At 39.2% G+C, this 18,924-nt stretch overlaps 1 protein-coding gene across 2 annotated transcripts; it reads right to left on the bottom strand.

Moving 5' to 3' along the window:
- Window positions 1-1,046: 1,046 nt before the first annotated feature.
- RAB23 (RAB23, member RAS oncogene family) lies at window positions 1,047-18,692 on the bottom strand. 2 transcript variants are annotated; one of them, XM_059468663.1, is made up of 7 exons: window positions 18,585-18,692; window positions 16,217-16,418; window positions 15,325-15,410; window positions 10,115-10,271; window positions 8,576-8,658; window positions 6,575-6,667; window positions 1,047-5,717 (listed from the first exon to the last, which is right to left on the bottom strand). In XM_059468663.1, exons 2-7 carry the CDS (start codon window positions 16,369-16,371, stop codon window positions 5,578-5,580), a joined length of 714 nt encoding a protein of 237 aa, XP_059324646.1. In that variant the 5' UTR covers window positions 16,372-16,418; window positions 18,585-18,692; the 3' UTR covers window positions 1,047-5,577. The 2 variants fall into 2 exon arrangements, with proteins under 2 accessions (XP_059324646.1, XP_059324645.1); XM_059468662.1 differs by having other exon boundaries at window positions 16,217-16,457; window positions 18,581-18,625.
- Between the last annotated feature and the right edge of the window lie 232 nt (window positions 18,693-18,924).

An 18,924-nucleotide genomic window follows, 5' to 3' on the forward strand; every position in this document is an offset into this window, starting at 1 on the left:
TCAGCTGCTATGAGGTCACTGTCACTGCATTTAATTTGCAGAAATGGCACTTCAGGTGGGTGCTTCAAATGCAGTCCAAGTTTCAGCTTTGAGATTGCGAGAAGTTTCTAAGGTTGGTGACGTTAATTCTGTAATTCCACTTGAAAAAAATCTTCAAGCTGTTCAACAGTATTAAAATCCTTGACAATAAAATACATGGCCTGAGTTGTTTTCAGAACTTGTGCTGAAACTTGTGCTGAAACTTCACTTAAGTTGAAGACAGCTTCTTGTTGATTAGAATATTCCTCCAATATTTGGGTTTTTAAGGTCATTACAAGGTTATTCAGGCAAAAATCTTTTTGTTTTCTTTCTTAGATCCTCTTCATTGTACTAATACCTAGAAGAATTTTTATTTTTTTATAGCACTTAGTTGGAATCACAGAATTGCAAAAGAAGTGGGTTAGAAGGGACTGATGAAGGTGATCTAGTCCAATGCCTCTGTAATGAGCCTAAGACACTGCCAGTTAATCCTTGTCAGGGTGTTAAGCAAACACATTGATTTTCTGTGTTCAACTGCATGCAAAAGAAGTAGGAGTATGTTACTTCTGATATTGTTCAGATACCTGGGTAAAGAGGCAGACACAATTTGTGATTTGTGTTTTACTAAAAAAAGAAAAAATACCAAAACAATGCAAAACCCCCAACCAACAACCACTAGTGGCTATTTACCTCTTTATTTTCAGAAAATGTACCAGACATCTTTGATGTATTAATACTGCTTTAATGCCACTTCCAATGTCTACAATCTTGAACCTTGTCACTGTATTGGCCAGACCAATCATAAAAAGCAAAATGACCAGAAAGAGCAGAAAAGAATCCCTATTTTGTATTTCCATATGGTAAAGAAATCAGAGGCAAGAGCTAAGAAACACCATTTCTATTTGTCTGGGGCATCCACGTTTGTTCCTGCCAGTGCTCTCACGTGCTGCCTTTGATCCAGCTGTTGGCAACACACACCCAAGAATCAAGCACGTTTCTCAATCAGATTAAGATTGCACAGCTTGTAGTTACAGCAATTTTTGAAATTTAATGTACTGACAATTTAACATAACCACAAAAGTAGTGACATATCAGACAACAATAAGCAAACAAACGTTTTAAGTTGCATAATGCAACTAGTGTCACTTACAAGAGAACAGCAGAATTAATTTGTAGGGATTTTACAGAACAGCATACACAAGATACTGAGTTTTAAACACTGATTCTTCTGATTGAGGATTTATGGTATGTTGACTTTTTTTTCTACAAATCTGTTACATTTACTTGAGATCATGATGGTGATAAAACCAGTTATGTACATTTCCTCTTTTAGCCAGTTACATTTAAGCCATTAGTTACAATGCATCTTAATCCTCACAATGAGAGTGGTGTTTCTTCTGGTCCACAATAATTTTTAATTTTTCTTATCAACTTTAGTCAGTTTGGCAGAACTGACAAACTATTTATCAGTATTACCCTTCCACTAGAAACCTGAGAATGAGCCCAGTTCAGTACTAAGTACTCACCTGGCTTTGAGATGATTCATATAGAACACTTTGACACAGAACATTAGCAGGTTTCTTATTCCATTACAGGCACCTTTCATCTTAAATCTAAGCATTGCTTTGATTATCTGCTTGGATGCCATATTTAACAGAGAATTATTTTCTTCTCTCAGTACTATTTGTGCGTTAGAAAGAAGATCTGCACAACTTTAGCTTCCTTCAAAAAGATGGCAAGGTCATTTAGATGAATTCGAGCCTGCTGGACCATCCTTGCACTCTAATTTTGGTACAGTTAGTGTTCAGGTACTGGAACTTCAACTGAAGGTCTATGACTACACTTAGAAAAGCAGCAGGGGCTCAGGTAGTGTCCTGGAATGGAGCAGCATGTGTGTTGGCTTGCTGAATGATGAACTCCCACAGAGAAGGGCAGATCATTCACTCTGTTAATACCTGCAGCTCTCAGCCTGAAGAAGGTGCATGAACAGCTTCAAGGCTTGCTGAGTCTTGTGTATGTACCCCACATAACCCCCCAGAGTGCTGCATGTTCAGCTGCTCAATGCTCTTTAGATTATTCCACCTCTCTAGAAATGCTGCGAAGGAAATGTTCGTGTCAGATGTGCTTCAGCCCAATAATGAAGAAAGTAAAATGTTATATTTTACTGAAGCATAAAAATTAAACAGGAAATCAGACTGACAGTGTGGTAATTCAGGCATTTTGACTACAAAAGTGTTGCCTTAAGAAACACTGAAAATAAGGAAGCTTCAAAATTGTCGTAAGTGGAATATTTAAAGTCTTTTTTAAATTAACCACACACACAAAATTAACCACAAACACAAAAATGAGTGTGATCAGTCATACAACTTTGAGATTTGCTATTTCCAGTTGGAAATACATCCCTAGCATTACTGCTTTGCATCTAACAATGCCCCACGTTCTGGGAGAACACCCATTCACTGAATGGATACAACACAGAAGTGACAAAGCTGTAGTGTCATAATCTTTAGTGAATCCCTGTTTCACTAAGGCATTAACAATCATTGAAGTTTCCTGCTAGTGGTAGCTTTATCAGCCAAGGGCAAAGAATTGTGGCAAGATCCAGATAATACAGCCAATGAGCTATTCAAGAGATATAAGAAGAATCTACAGGACTGCAATGAAATTTGTGTCTTGTGGCACAAGAATCTCTTGCTCTTAATCCAGGCTATCATGGATGTAACAGAGGCACCTCCTCACCCACCATGCAGTCCCAGGGATGCAAAAAGAAGAGCATTTTTATTACCAGCCCTGCACCTGTAGGTTTTGCTAACTAAAACATATGATATTTTAATGAGTACACTTTGAGTGGAGAATGAAGTAATGTTTATAACAAAAATTATATTATATTATATTATATTCATGAGGGACAACACAAGTGCTAAAACATTTAGGTATGTCTCTTCTTCCAAAAGGCAAAAGTTAGTGACACTGAAGAGTGATGTGAATACCTAAGGGGTTCCTGCAATATGCAAGTCATCTGGTTTACACCTACACACTAACCTCAGTAGAATAAAGAATCAAAATTTTGAAGCAGCGTACATGCAGGGCACTTCCCAAGAAAATGTTAATTTGAGCAGTTTCCATCACAGTCATGTTAGAGAAAAAGCACTGCAAGGTCTCAACAAAGAAAGATCCACTCAGATTTAGGGTGGGAGTAAAATGAAAACTCACTGTTACCCAATGCTGCAAGTAACTATTCCTATATTGAAGTATATGCACTACATTTCAACATACCTTAAATTTATCAAGTCTGTCAAGTCTCCACCTATGAAACAACTGCTGAGTTGTTAAAAGCAGTAGTTTATAGTGACATACTCTAAATACAAACAACCTAAGTAATTGTACAGTGTGTTACAGTATAACATAAAATGGTATAAATTGTCATTATACATAATAAAGACTTACTTTTCAGTACACTGTACAAAGTCAAACAAGGCAAAAAAAGATGTTTCAAATACTTTGTGGTTTTGTTTGTTTTTCATAAAAAATGAATAAAACCCCATGAAACTTGTAGACAGACAGTGAAATGTAAAAGTTTCCATATTAAAAACAGTTGTCAAAATTCTTCATGCATACACTCTCCTCTAAGTTGTGAGGTGGCCCCATGATGTTCAATCATCTTATCCCAAGTACCTTACTTCTTAAACTGCTAAGACAGGTAGGACTTGACTCCATTTATACATAGAGTGATTAAATGCACTTGTTAAAAAATAGAGGCCTTTATCCAAGAGAAAACACAGGAAACAAACATTACAGTGAAGAACAGACAATTTTGTTGCAATAGCAAAAGGGATGGAGTGCCCTCTTTCTTGCCAGCAACAGGAGATCTCTAACAGCTTGTCAGAGAAACTGTGGTACTCGGTACAAAGCCTCATACAGTAAACATAAAATACAGAGTTCAGAGATCTTTAGTGTTTGTGCATAACTTGCCACTCACTCCTCTCCCTGCAGACAGTGGGAATAAGAACACACTTCAGTTTTCATACTCATTGACTTAGAAACAAAGTCAGTCAAAGCTTCCTACATGAATTCACATAGTGAAAAGTCCTTCCTTCAAAAATATACAGGATCACTCAACCAATTTTCATTCTCATACACCATTTACAAAATTATTAAAACTCTGATTTTTTTAAGCAGCAGATTTTGCATTTGTCACTGGCAGACTTGTAGAAATCTTAGAAAGTTAAAATTATATCATACCATACAAAAACATGTAAACAAAATGGATAGTTTTTAAAAAGCATGCATACTCTTGAAGAGGATTATAAAGTGTTCATTTTTGCTAAATAAAAGGTATCTTGCTTAGCATCTTTAAAAGCACCTTAGTGATTTAGGAGCCTTAGCCCAAATAACCTTGAAGTTAGATTTGGGCTCCTAAACACCTACATCAGTTCCGTAAAATTACTGAAGCACTTTGAAAATTTTTTGCCATGTCTCTCATCTTGCAGAATTAGATTTCCTTAACTTTAAATCTGAGACAACATTCAAGAATGTCTCCCTAACATAATCAGCTGCAGTTTTTTGGATCCCTGTAACTTAGTTTATGGTATCTATGAAAAAATTTCAAATAAGATAAATACTTTGTAACACCACTTTGAAAAATCCTTTTTCATAAGATGACACAGGATACAACAATCAAATTTGAACAAGAACATGATTATATGTTCCTTCTGAATACCTATTAGTGTTATTTGTTCAACCTGTTAAGACTGAGAAAAACAAACTTACAAAACATCTGTAGCATAGCATTAGGTAAAAAGGAGCATTTTTGGCACCACGCATTTTTAAATCTAAGCTTTTAGGCCCGAAGTATAGCAAGTTAAACATACACAGTGACAGCTTGGAAAGCCTCATTTGAAATGCAACATTTTTAAAGGACAATTAGAAGATGCTATTTGATGGTCATTAGCTGATCTCCAAGTAATGTACACATTGGAACCAAGCCTAGATATTCATCCCAAATGTTTACATATATACCTTAGCACACACATATATAATGCAAGGATCTTGCACCCACAGAATCCTGGCAGAATATTAATATGGTCAGGCATAAAATGAAGTAGAGTTTTTTTGCTCTTCATTTATCTTGTTAAGCGTCCTGACTAACCAATTCTAATATTTTCTTTGAAATTTAGTTTCAAGGTTGCTACATTACCTTGGGCCATAGAGTTACAGTCCGTACCTATACATGTAAGTATTATCCTTACATTAAATGTGCTTTGCAATTCAGCAATACCTAGTTCATAGCTCTGTAAGTAATTCCTTGAGAAAGGAAAAGCTCACCTAATCTGTACAAAGTGCACGAGGCAGCCACGGTTCTGTGTGTCACCACCAGGTGTCTCACGGCACACAACAAACCCACGGCGTCAGCAAGTTCATCAAAATCCACCCTCTGTCTAGGAGGCACAAGATTTGCTAAAGCACCAGTAAAAATACCTCTACAGCTGGCTTTATTCTGTAGTCAATTGCACAACTTCATTCAATTCTCTGAGCTGCTTAATTTCCTCCAAAAGTGGTCTAAGGTATACTGCAGTTGCTAAAAGGACTTCTGTTTTTCTTGGTCCTCTGTTTGTTGGGTTTAAGGTTGATGACATCTCCACCATTAAGAGTGCTAGAATTCTGGTTGGGGTGGCTTCCACCAGCTGTATTAAAAACACCTACAGAATTCAGACAAGAGAAGCATTTGCATATTCACTTTGTTTACTGCTTGCAGCATAATACATGAACACTTTAGACACAGTACCTGGTAAGGCATAGCACAGCACCTCAAATGTATGCACTAGCTTTAAATCTATTTTGAGTAAATTTTGCAGCTAAATTGGAAGTAGAGGCAGTTGCAATTACTAGCCAGGCAGTATTTAAAGCTGGTATGCACCTGTGTAATTGAAGGGCAACATAGGCACTCATCTGTGTATGTTACTAACTGCACAAAGTTGTGGTTAGTTGAGTAACATGACAGAAGACAGAGATGGCAATTTAAAATTCAGAAACTTTGTTGATATAAAGGTAAGTAAAAGCTGGAATAAAAAGGGAGTGCTTTAAGGAAAATAAATTACCTGACTCAGAAAAGCTTTAAAGAAGAACTACAGAAGTTCAGTGTTTTAGTGTTTTCTTACAGAAGGCAACTTCCAAACACCTTTTGATTACATGCCAGATTCTTTCCCCATGAGTCTTTTAAGTCCACACCGAGATGAGCAATGTTATGTAATGGTAATTACATTAAAAAACCCAACAAACATCCTTCTCAAATCCTTGCACAATCTTGTTTAAATGAATTTAGTAAAAGGGCACTTGCCAAGCATTAGCTAGAAACTTTTGTGCATCAGTTTGGCCATCTTGTAATTTTAAAGAGTCACAAAGTTATTTTGCAGAAAGAGATGATATCCTAAGATAGGGAGGTAATAATTAGACTCTGATTCCCCTTGTATTAATTCCATAAGGAAACAGATGAAACTATAAGCTTTGATGGCATAAAATACTGTTTCTAGGGTTTTTTTTATTATAGTATACATACCAATCTTGTTACTGCTTTTATGTACTACTTCTGAATCTTCTGCTGTTTGTTGCTTGAGCTTTTGAAGATATTTATCAGCCAAATACTTAAAAACTGGAAAGTTAAAAAAGAAAAAAGGTATATCACAGAATGCTTAAAAATAATAATAATCATCATCATGCCGTTATATTAAAATTCTGCATGGTGACAAAAGTGCATTTCACATCCCAGGTTTAGCACAAGCTGGTGAGTGATTCTGGGCAAGCCTGTGTGCCTGGGCAGAATCCAGGTCATTCCATGTAGGGGCCTGAGTAAATATATGTATTGTAAATATATGTATGGCAGTGATCTCTGTATTGTATTGCCCTGGTTCTCGTTATTGTAAATGGGCTGCAGCTGTAATGTGCTTAATTGGACAGCAGCTGTAGCCCGCCGAGGTAGCTGGGATAAAAGGGGGTGAGGCATTCAGAGTGGGCTGGAGAGGAGCCCAGGATGAGAAGCAACAACTCCAGTACCAGCTCAGCTCTTACAGATTGCAGTACTCTGAAGTCCTCACAGAAATATCTCAATTTATATATATTAAAAATAAAAAGACACACACATATTGCCAAATGTTTCAATTAATGCAACTTGGAACTTGTTACAGTCATGTATTCAATATACAATTAATGTAGGAATTTTATATATATATATTGCAAGAAGCATTAGAAAAACAGTAGTCATGTAAAATAAGTCTATTAATAAAACTTGGCAACAAGGTTTTTCTAATTAACTAATGCTACCCTCATTTCTATTGGCATATATAAAGTTGACCTAGGAATCTGAAAAAATATACAACTAAAGCAGAATTTTCAGAACTTAGATGTGTTATGACTATTTACGTCTGTAATTAAACTCATTTAAAGATGATACAAAAGACTTTTACATTTTCTCTCGCAAATTTTTCCCATGGTGAATGATGTTAATATAGAAGAAACAGGGAGTTTATTAATAATCTTGGCTAATTAAACAAGAATATATCATTAGGGAGTCTAGTACATGATTATTCAAACCCAGTCCACAAAAGGCAGAGACTCAAAATTTTAACACTACTCTTATGAAATTAAGTACATTAAAAGTGGTACTTAGGAACTAATCAAATATCACCAGTAGACAAAACACTGCAAGAGATGAAATCTTTTAATGTAATTTATCTAAACAGGACTAAAATATAAAATAATTGTTTCTATCAATTACTTATTAGCTATTAAAATTACAAAATAATGCTCAACAGTTTTTATGTTGCAATAATTGACCTTCTACTATGTGTATTTGTTTTAAAAGCTCGTGCTTACTGACAGTCATTAGGACTGAGAAGCCATAACACACTGGCACTTGTGAACCTCGCAGCTGTGTGTGTTTGTGGAAGAGAAAGATGTGCACAAAGAAATGGGCCTAACCCACTGAACACAGGTAGTTTTAGCTGTGTTTAAGGCGTGCTGCTATGGAATATAAAGAGGGTTGCCACCATCATGCAAGGATGTGTAAGAGCCAGCTGGCTCTAACCCGGGGGGATGCTCAGGCCGTGCAGCAGCGCCAGGACGGGACACGCCCGCCGCGGCACCGCCTGCCTTCGCTCACGGTCAGCTCTGCCTTCATCCACTCCCTCCCGGCACCGCCTGCCCTCGCTCACGGTCAGCTCTGCCTTCATCCACTCCCTCCCGGCACCGCCTGCCTTCGCTCACGGTCAGCTCTGCCTTCATCCACTCCCTCCCGGCACCGCCTGCCCTCGCTCACGGTCAGCTCTGCCTTCATCCACTCCCTCCCGGCACCGCCTGCCCTCGCTCACGGTCAGCTCTGCCTTCATCCACTCCCTCCCGGCACCGCCTGCCTTCGCTCATGTTCCTTCCCTCACCGACACCCCTCCGACACCGCCTACCTTCGCTCACGGTCAGCTCTACCTTCACCCACTCCCTCCCGGCACCGCCTGCCTTCGCTCACGTTCCTTCCTTCACTAACACCCCTTCCCGCAGCACCGCCTACCTTCGCTCACGTTCAGGTCTTCCTTCACCGACGCTCGGTAGAACCGCACCTTCAGCTTCTTTGCCAGCGCTTCCGCCTCCTCACTACACAACACAAGACGGCTTTGTAAGGCCTTACTTGGCTCATTCCTCAGCATTTATTCTTATCAACAAAATCCCATGTTAAGTTAAACATGGCAAAGTGGGTTGAGAAATTCAAGACAGTCAAAAAATACCTAATCCTTAATTTCTTTACACTATCTCCACTATAAAAAGAAGGTATTTTACATGCAGTGTCTTTATGACAAAGGAATTCTTTCCAGTATTTACTGACTTCATTACATAAAACTTCCCTAGGGTTCAAAGAAGTGTGTCAGTGAAACCAGAAGGAAGGAGGCTGTAATTAACAGCACTATCACTGCAAACTGTAAACAACAACAAAAATTAATCCTTAAGCATAACTTAATGAAGCAGTATTCTATGCAATCAGATGAGTGCACAGATGAAATCAAGAATTACTTTCTTCTGTGAAGTGAAAAAAGAACTTATATTAAAGTTTAAGAAACTTATGAATACTTCCCTAAGGAAAATCAAATAATCAGAAAGATTATATTACTGAGGCTGACAGAATATTCTGAGAACCAAACCTAAGTGACATACCATGAATAAAGGAGGAGTTCAAATGCAATTTTGCTTTTCCTTTGAAAAATCCTCAGAATTCTTTGCAGAAGAAGTAGAAGCTGATTTATGCCATCAATGATAGCAAACAGACAACAAAGAAAGCCAGTGCAGGAAACAACAAAAAAAGAAGAAATACTTTAAATCCCTCAGGAAGATGATAGAAATTGAAAAAGTGGAGAATGATCAAATTGATCATGCACTATTTTCTACATGAAATGCTGTGATAAATAAACACATTTGTTAAGCTGATTTTACGACAAGAATGAAATTTGTCACACACACACAAGGGCAGAATGAATTGATAATAAAATCTGTAAAGAAAAATACAGCAAGGAAGATTCAGCACCATGCAGTTTGAGAATATTACCACATACATATTTCTACAGAGTCACAATGTTTTGATAAAAATGAATAATAAAAAACGAATTAAAGAAAGCAAAGAATATTAGCAAGCATTTACTAGCTGAACAGACAATGTGCCTTCAATGGTGCACAGCACAGTTTAAAGGTAGCTGAAGTTTAACAGGAAAGAAAACCTATAGTTTTAGATTTTTAGGGGGAAAAAAAAGGGTGGAAATCATACTATGCCAGAACCAATCTTTTTATGTCTTTCCTCTATTACTTTTGGCTTCAGGATGCAGCATGAAATAAACAGAAAGCTCCTAGCTTTGCAGCACATCTGCCCAAGTGTGACTGTCTACATTCATGCAGCAACACCCACCCTGTGTGCTTCTAGGGCATGTCTAGATGCAGGACACAGGTAGGACAACCCAGATACTCTTAACTCTTCACCAGAAACTCTCACAGACTTCTTTTTTTAAAACTTGTGAATACAGGAGGCACCTATTGATCTTTAAAAGTACTACAATAGAATTCCTACTTCTTTATGCAAGAGTCATCAAGAAGATCAATCTTATTCTGCACAAGAACTGTGGGAATGTCTCCAACTTCAGTCACGACTTTTTGCTTCCAGGTAGGGATTGCTTTGAAGGACTCTCTGTCAGTTGTCGAAAACACAAGAACACAAGCCTGGGCTCCTAGAAATATACAAATAAATTAGAAATACAAATACACCCAAATTAGCCAATAAACAATAGAAAAAATGTAATTATTTAAAATATGAAGGATTTTTAAAATATTTCCCACAAACATGCACTTTTACTACCAGGTTGTGTCAAACTACTGGTCATAGATTGCCTAAACGAAAACTCATTGCCATATTACTTTGGTCATTACAGCCATGTTTTTGATGACTATGGGTCTGTTACCTTTAAGGCTAATTCCAGCATATTGAATGTATGCAGGGGAAAGGAACTGAAGGAGGTCTGGAAAGGCTGGAAAAAGGGAAGAGGAGGTTCATTTATTGCTGTTTTACAGACAGATTAATGGAGGCCAGGAGGCAGATTTTTTTCCTGTATGCAGCATCTGTAAAGCACATTTCACATTATTCTTTGTGGTACAGTAATCTGGATTCTGAAAAGCAGAAAACTTTAAAACGTTTTCAGATGAAGTTGTGACTATTTCAAGTAAATTGTTAGTACCTTTGGGGGGAAAATAAGTGTGCTTCTAATTAATACTATCAGATAGTCTAATAATTCTATCAGAGCACTACAATAAATTATACAAAACCTCTGGTTATGGTTTTGTAAATAAAGAACAGTTAAAAGTTAAACTCCCTGGATACTGAGAAGGTACCTCCACAGCTGAAATATTAGTGTGTAGTCTTCTGACTGTCCAGTAGCCCTTTATTATTCTTCAGAAAGTGCTTTTCTTTGCACACTTCATTATTTATATGCCTTCAATGTGCTAGTTATTTAATAACAGAGTATGAAAGAATAGATAGCCAGTGTTTTTGAGACTTTAGCATAATCTTGTGGCGAACATCTCCCATTAATGTCATATAGCATGAAAAATTTTTCACCAGTATGAATTTTATCTCTGAGTTTCACAAAGTATTCCCGATTCCTGGACTCTGTTTATCTTTCTATTTCTCTGGCACAAAGCATGTAAGTTCTTTTACTAGGTTTGCATTTATTTAGATTTTTAAAAGCAAAGTTCAGAGTCTATTTCCAGAAAGATTTCCTATGCTCTTTTGCTCTTTAACATTCTTCCATATGCATATTAAGGCTCTTCTGGTATGGTTTTATATAAAACAGTAAGAACTGCCCTAAGAACTTCAACTGAAGCTCTACCAGTAAAAAAGCAGCAATGCACCCTTCCATAATGTCTGCTATTATTTGTGTTGTAAAACTGTTTGTTTTCCCTACTGTCCACACTGTACTCTAACATATGCAATTATTCTGATGCAATTCCTGCAACAAAGGTGTAAAATACATTATTCCTTCCAAAGCAGGTTAGTTTGCATTTGCCTATTATCTCACATAGTAGCATAATGGAGATGAGAGCATTTATGAAAATACTCCCACCATCTGTAAACATCACTTTGCTCAGTTTCAAGACCAAGAAATCCTTTGTGAAGTTTCCAAGCTAAGACCCTTCACTTCATCTTTCTCCTTCCACCCGTTCCTTCTGAATGCTACCACAAGCAACAGTAAGTTTAGAGGGAAAAGCCCTGGCATGTGGTAAAGAGAAGGTAGCACACTACATCAGACTTTATTCAGTTTACATATAGTATAGGTAGAATGCAGGCCAAGGACAGTAAAAATACCTCAGCTTGCCCATATTCATTTCAAAAGGAAATTATATGACAGGCTTTAATAAAGAATCAAACTGAAATATTTTTGAGGACCTTCAAGATTATTACAACAAACAACAGTAAAACAAAGTGTCATCAACAAAGACAAATTCTATACACTCGTGTTATTGTGTATTTCCAAACATCTGCAAAGTTTTCAATCACTGGATCACAAATATCAGACTTAACTAATCCAATAACTCTGTAAGATGCTTATTTAAGAAGAGAAGACAAAAGTAGTTTTTCTTCTCAGGTTCAATGCAAAACAGTATCAACTGTGATCTTTCTGAAGTGTGCTTCAGTATGGTGCAGAAGTTAGTATGGCAACAGAGTTCAACAGAAGACACTGCAGAGCAGAGATTTTAATATGCAAATTCTTTTCATCTTCAAGAAATCTGCTGAATACTCAGTAGTTTTACTGAAAACATAAACAATTTAAGAAATTGTAATATCCATCTAAGAGTTCTAAGGAGGACAAAAATAGAGAAACCTTAGAATTTAACCACATAAACACCTTTTTATGCAGGCACTGACAGTATTCAAGAGTCAGTACCATTAGTATGTCAGTCATTCAGTGCCAATGGAGTCATACACCACCTCTGTCATACAACAGATTATGTACAACAGGCACCGGCAGCAAAGGCTCAGGATCGTGTCAGACAGGAACATAACAGCTCAGGATGCTCTCAATGAATATTTTAAATTAAAGTTCCTTTGTAAGAAGCTGTTCCAAAAAGCTACTTTAAAGTACTGAAGAAAATGACACTGTGTGCAATTACTGCATTGATAATTCCTCTATATTTTAAAATGCTTCAACTGCCTGCAGAATCACTGACATAATATTTATACCTAGAGCAATTTAGAAAAGAATTTAGAGACTAGTGCTACTTAATTGAAGTAAAGCATGAGCTTGTCAGCTGAATTTGCCTCAGCAGACTATCCTATCCACATAGACTACACATTTTTTTCCTTTCATAAAGGCACAAAGCCTTTGTAATAGAAAGTGTAAGGAAATTCCTTGCCATGAGAGGACTCTCACAGGCTTTATACCTGACCCTACTCATTTCACTCAGTACTTTGCCTCAGCTATCCAAGCTACAACAGAAAGTACATATTCCCAATAAAACTGGTGGTGACTTGTTCAATCTCACACTGAGATCAAAATCCAGTATTATCATCCAGAAAGTCTTGTTTACTGCTGATGTTTTAACTTCTGTGGATCCTGCCTGTCTTTGACAGACTCAGCAGGATTTAATGTCTCCTTAACAGTACTTAAAATAACTGTACTAGGGTCTTCCATTATCATATTTACTACAGACAAATTAACAAATGCAAATGAAAGCAATCCTATGAAGGCTTGATTATGAAGACTGAACTATTTTGCAACAAAATGAGGATCCTGACAACTTGACTAATCAGCAACTGAGTAACACACTAATGAGCAAGATGTCTGTCTTCCATCAAAAACCTAGCAAGGATATTCAAGATACACCAGTGGTACTAGAAGGAAGAAGATACATGCACGAAGAAATTATCAAATACTACTTTGAGAAACATTTGACTTCAATCACATAGAAGCTGCTGAGAAGATGCATGGGACAATACAAAAAATAAATTACTAAATATATACAGTGCTTCCTTCAGCTCTGAATTTAGGCTGCTGTACTCCTTGCACTGACTGTGGGCATGCAACTGCACTGGCTGCACACACTTGCCTGCACGTAGGAAACCACACAACAAATCCAGTGTCAGCTCCAATGCTCTTTCTCTGCAAGGCTACAATACACAGTGTCCCAGGGGAGTACATAAGCCCCAGTGCAATGATAGTGGGACAGTGACCTATGGGAGAAGCAAACCTTCAATTAACAGCCAGCATCTATCTGACCTAACTTAGAGGTGCCCTCCCCTTATTAACAATAAAAGCCTGGCATTTCCAAAGTAAGCTTGACTTTTTCTTCTATAATAGTGTGATTGCTGAGGCTAGACCAAAACTGCACTCCAGGCTTTTCTGATTTCCCTCAGCCTTCATGAGTCAAAGTCTAGTGTAGAGCAGTCTCTGCATCTGACACCTTGAACTATTTATTGCATACCCATCATGCTGCTACAATGTGAACAGCCTGACTGTGCAAAAAGAACTTCTGTACAAAGAACTCCAAGCAGAGAGCTAACAGCACTACGCTGGGCTTGAGTCATAACCACGATTTCAAGGTATTAATGCAAATTTTTTATTTTGTTTTTAAACCAGCAGGTTCCTTGTGGTAAGTGAGGCCAGTAGATGTAGTCCTGAGTTCTTCTCAATGCTCCATATTCTAACCTATCAGTCCCAGTAATTAGGAGAAAAAGTCTTTGGCTTGAAACAACTGGGGAGAGCAAAGCACACAAGAGGAGCAAAGGCCAGGACAGTGAAAACGAAGCTCCAAGAGAATCAACTACTACCATCCAAAATTCGTATGCTCAACTTGCCAGCTGTAAATTATTTATATCCACATGACAAAAGAAGACCTTTCTCTGAGGAAACAGTAATCATCAATCACAGGCAACAACAGGAAGCATCACCAAAAACCCCCACCAATTAGCAAATTGATTATGAAGCATAAAACAATCATAAGACTCTAACACCCTGAAACAGCCTGGCATAATCATTACTTTATCTCCAAAAAAGGTAATTTTATACCATAGCAGTATATTTTCCCCCCATCTCAGGTAATTAATTTGCAAGAACTGAACAGTGGAATCTTTGCCAAATCATTTGTATCTCTCCCATAAAAAAAAAATAAAGAGAAACATTTACAGAACCATTGTTAAATTATAAGCAAAGAAAGCTTAAGTATGCAATTTGTAACAGGTTAAATAGATAAGCTGCCTTTACACAAATAATACAGTTTATTTGATGAAGTAAATACACTTATGTTATTGCTCTTTAATGTATTTGAGGCACACTGTACTAGCAAAAGAACTCTTGTGCCCTGTAAACTGTCTTTCTAGGATGACTGGTGGATTTCCCCCCCTTGGATTAATTACCATGTGCCTCATCCACAGTTTCTGCAATATTTACAAATGTGTGTCTCACAGAAGTAATGAAACACTTTTAGAGGGAAAATACACATTTGCATCTGATTGTTTGAATATCTACACTCTGTCCAGTTTCTGTGCAGACATTTGTCTCATTTCATTCAATGTTTTCTAAAGGGCACTACTGCATAAAGTGGACATAATTAAGACAAGGAACTTGCGCAAAGAGAAAAAATACTTAAGAATTGAAAAAGCTGAACTAAACATGCTTTGCACACACACATGAAATAACTAAAATTCTTAATATAAAGATATGAAAATATTTTAGAGATGTGCCGACCAAGAAAACCCCAACTACCAAACAACAAACATGGTATTTTCACCTCTATAGTAGGCCTTAGTTATTGCATCAAATTCCTCTTGACCTGCAGTGTCCCATAACATTAGCCTGACATCTTCACCATTAACTCTGAAATAAACAAGACAGTTTTGTCATCAATACAGTAACAGGAACAAATCAAAGCAAATGTCATGGAAATACTTCTGTTTCTACACTATAGGAGTAATCCAAATAAAATTTAACTGGATTTAAACATAACGTAACTTATAATTAATATTCATTCACCTTCATAACATACTATGGCAATACTCCCTCAACTACATTATATCTTTTTTACAGACAATCTGTATTATATTTTCCTCTTCCTCTACATTTCTCTCTACAGTGAAAAATAAGATAGACATCAAAACAAAACTTAGGTGCCTGAGGAATGGTGCTTTTGCCTTTTTCATCAGCTTGCAGAACTTATAGAATTTTCTTACTTCTCATTATCATACAATTTTCCACTTTACCAACATAATAGGGTATTATCTGCTTATATTGCATAAAGACACTTACTCATTTTTTCATAGTAATTTTTTTCTACATTGGCTAACAAATTTGTGTTATTTTTTTATCATAAGCAGTTTTACTTCTTCACAAGAAATCATTAAAAAAATGTTAAAATAATCAGCTGGTGGTAGAATACAAAGCAAACTTGTCAAAGAGCCTGGTATGCCAGATATTCCAGATTTTATTTATAATTTTAAATTTTGGATGGAGAATAAAGGATATAACTTTAGCCCACAGTGCAAGAGAGAAAACAACTCCTTTTAGTGTACTTCAGAAACAGCAGGCTTTGTTTTCCAAGCCTTCATAAGTGTCAGGATTACAACAGAAAAGAGAAATAGAGAGAGAGGTAAAAATCAGTAGTATGTCATCTGTTTAATACATACTGGATCTGTCTTTCCAGGAAATCTACACCAATAGTTTTCTTGTAGTCTTTTGTAAAAATCCCCTTGCAATATCGCTGAATCATACTGGACTTCCCAACAGCTCCATTTCCTACTACTACCACCTTGATGGCCACCTCCATATCTTCTTCCAACATCTTTGCGTCTCAGGTGACTCTCTGGTTTATTCAGGAAACTACTGATTCTGTCAACAAAGTAAATAGCTATTATGTTCATCAAAATGCTGTGAAAAGAAAGCAAGAGGCAAGATGATCACACAGATTAGGGTGCATATAGATAGTACAATTTCTTTCTGTCTTTGTCACAGATTGCTTAAGTGACCTCCGGCAAGTCATTTAACTAGCTTTGCTTTGACACTTACAAATTGAAGATTAATAAAAATTAGAAGTAGAGAATAATTTATTTGGCTTAATGCAAAGATATTTCACTCATGTTTTGGCTTTTTTTCTTAGTGAGGAAGAAATGGAGGCACTGAACTACAAAATCACAGAATCGTTAATGTTGGAAAAGACCTCAAAGATCAGCAAGTCCAATCATTAACCCAACACTGCCAAGTGCTAAACCGTGTCCCTAAGTGCCACAAATACCTCCAGGGATGGTGATGTTGCCTCACTGCCCCAAGCAGCCTTTTGCAATGCTTGACAATCCTTTCAGTGAAGAATTTTTTCTAATATCCATCCTAAAACTCCCCTGGCACAACTTGAGGCCATTTCCTCTTGTCCCATCGCCTGTTACCTGCAGATGAGACTAAACCCCACCTCGCTACAATCTCCTTTCAGGCGGTTGTACAAAGCAATAACATTTCCCCTGAGCTTCCTTTTCTCCAGGCCAAATGACCCCAGCTCCCTCAGCCATTTTTCATAAGACTTGTGTTCTAGACCCTTCCCCTTATTGCACTTGTCTGGACACTCTCCAGCCCCTCGATTTCCTTCTTGCAGTGAGGGGCCCAGAACTGCACTCAGGATTTTGACGTGTGGCTTCATCAGTGCTGAGTACAGGGGGACAATCCCTGCCCTGCTCCTGCTGGCCACACTATTGCTGGTACAGGCCAGGATGCCATTGGCCTTATTGGCCACCTGAGCACACACTGGCTCACGCTCAGCTGCTGCTGACCAGCACTCCTAGGTCCTTTCCCACTGGGCCCCATTCCAGTCACTCTATCCCCAGTAGCTTTGCATGGGGTTGTTGTGACCCAAGTGTAGGAGCTGGCACTTGGCCTTGTTTCATCTCACAACTGGCCTTGGACCACCAATCCAGCCTGTCCAGATGCCTCTGCAGAGCCTTCCTGCCCTTCAGCAGACCAACACTCCCACCCAACTTGGTGTCACCTCCACTGAAAGAGGGTGAACATGATCACTTCATCAAGATCACTGGTAAAGTTATTTAACAGGACTGGCACAAACACCAAGCCCTGGGGAACACCACCAGCAACCAGCTGCCACATTGATTTAAATCTACTCACCACCACTCTCTGGATCTCCATCCCTCAAATGCATGCCTCCCCCAAACTTTTCTCTACTAAGCCTGGTTTTATCCCTTTCACATCTAGTCTAAGACTACTTCAGTGAGTCCTACTAACTCTTGTAAAGTTTCCTCCTTCGAAACAGATATACCCAATCTATTGGCAGCAGGCAGGCTTGTTGTGTAGACTGATCCCCCAACACCAAAAAATCAAAAAATCTGCCTGTAACACCAGGCTCTTCCTCTTTCTTCCTATTTCATTCCCTGTGAGTGGAAGGCCAGAAGAGAACACTGCTTGTGTTCCCGGTCCCTTAACCAACTGCTCCAAGGCTCTGAAGTCTCTCTTGACCGCCCTCGGACTTGCTACAACTTTACCACTGCCCACCTGATAAAAGCTAAGTTTCCCCCACGTTTTGCCGTGCCGGGATATCATCACAGCAACATTTTACAGCTGCAAATTTCCTCCCAAGAATCAGATAACGCTGCTTTCGAATGAGGGGAAAATACTCCCGTTTTACAGGCTCTGCCCATCACCACGCTCACACCCGTGCTGGCAGGGCGCGGCTATCCGATCCCTTGGCTCGGCTCGCTCAGACAGATGATGTTTCCTGCCGGCATTGGCAGGAACACGCCCGGCTACCCGGAGCTCGGCAAGCCCCGCTAGCACCGGGAAGCCGGATGGCCATTTTGGGCGAGGACAGAGGCAGCTACCCACGAGTCTCCCCACAGGGATCCATCCCACCGGCACCTCCCGGCCCTGCCCGAGGGGCCACGCCGAGGGTGGAGGCTCGGCCGCCCCGGCCCCTGCCGCAGCCCCGGCCCCGCTCCCGCCCATGGTCCGGGGCGCCCTGGCTCCGATCCCCGCCCGCCCGCGGCCCCTCTCACCAACCCCTCACGGAGCGGGCGGCGCTCCCTCCGAGGGCACGGCGGTGCAGGGGCGCAGGGAAGAGGAGACGGAGGGGAGGGAGAGGAAACCGCTCGCTGGGGCCGACCCAACCCGGACGCACATCCCGGCTCCCCCGGCCGGAAGCGCCGTCAGGAGCGGGGGCGCCGCTCGAGGAGGCGCCTGCCCGCTGCCCGGAGCCGCGGCCGACCCCGCCGTGAGGGCTGCCCGGAGCCGCGCCCGGGGCTGGGCTGCCGTCTTTGTGCGCCCCGGTCGGGCTTGAGGCGAGGGAGAAGTTGCTTTTGAGGGGTTTTGTCTGCGTTCCTGAGGAAATATCCGGACATGG

The sequence above is a fragment of the Ammospiza nelsoni genome, chromosome 3, assembly GCF_027579445.1.
Source record: "Ammospiza nelsoni isolate bAmmNel1 chromosome 3, bAmmNel1.pri, whole genome shotgun sequence".
In the NCBI taxonomy this organism is placed as follows: domain Eukaryota; kingdom Metazoa; phylum Chordata; class Aves; order Passeriformes; family Passerellidae; genus Ammospiza; species Ammospiza nelsoni.

Coding starts and splice junctions, on each gene's coding strand:
- RAB23 (XM_059468663.1), bottom strand. CDS start 16,371: ATGTTGGAAGAAGATATGGAGGTGGCCATCAAGGTGGTAGTAGTAGGA. Junction 15,411..16,216: donor TTCCTGGAAAGACAGATCCA/GTATGTATTAAA, acceptor TGTTTATTTCAG/AGTTAATGGTGAAGATGTCA. Junction 10,272..15,324: donor AACTAAGGCCTACTATAGAG/GTGAAAATACCA, acceptor GTATATTTCTAG/GAGCCCAGGCTTGTGTTCTT.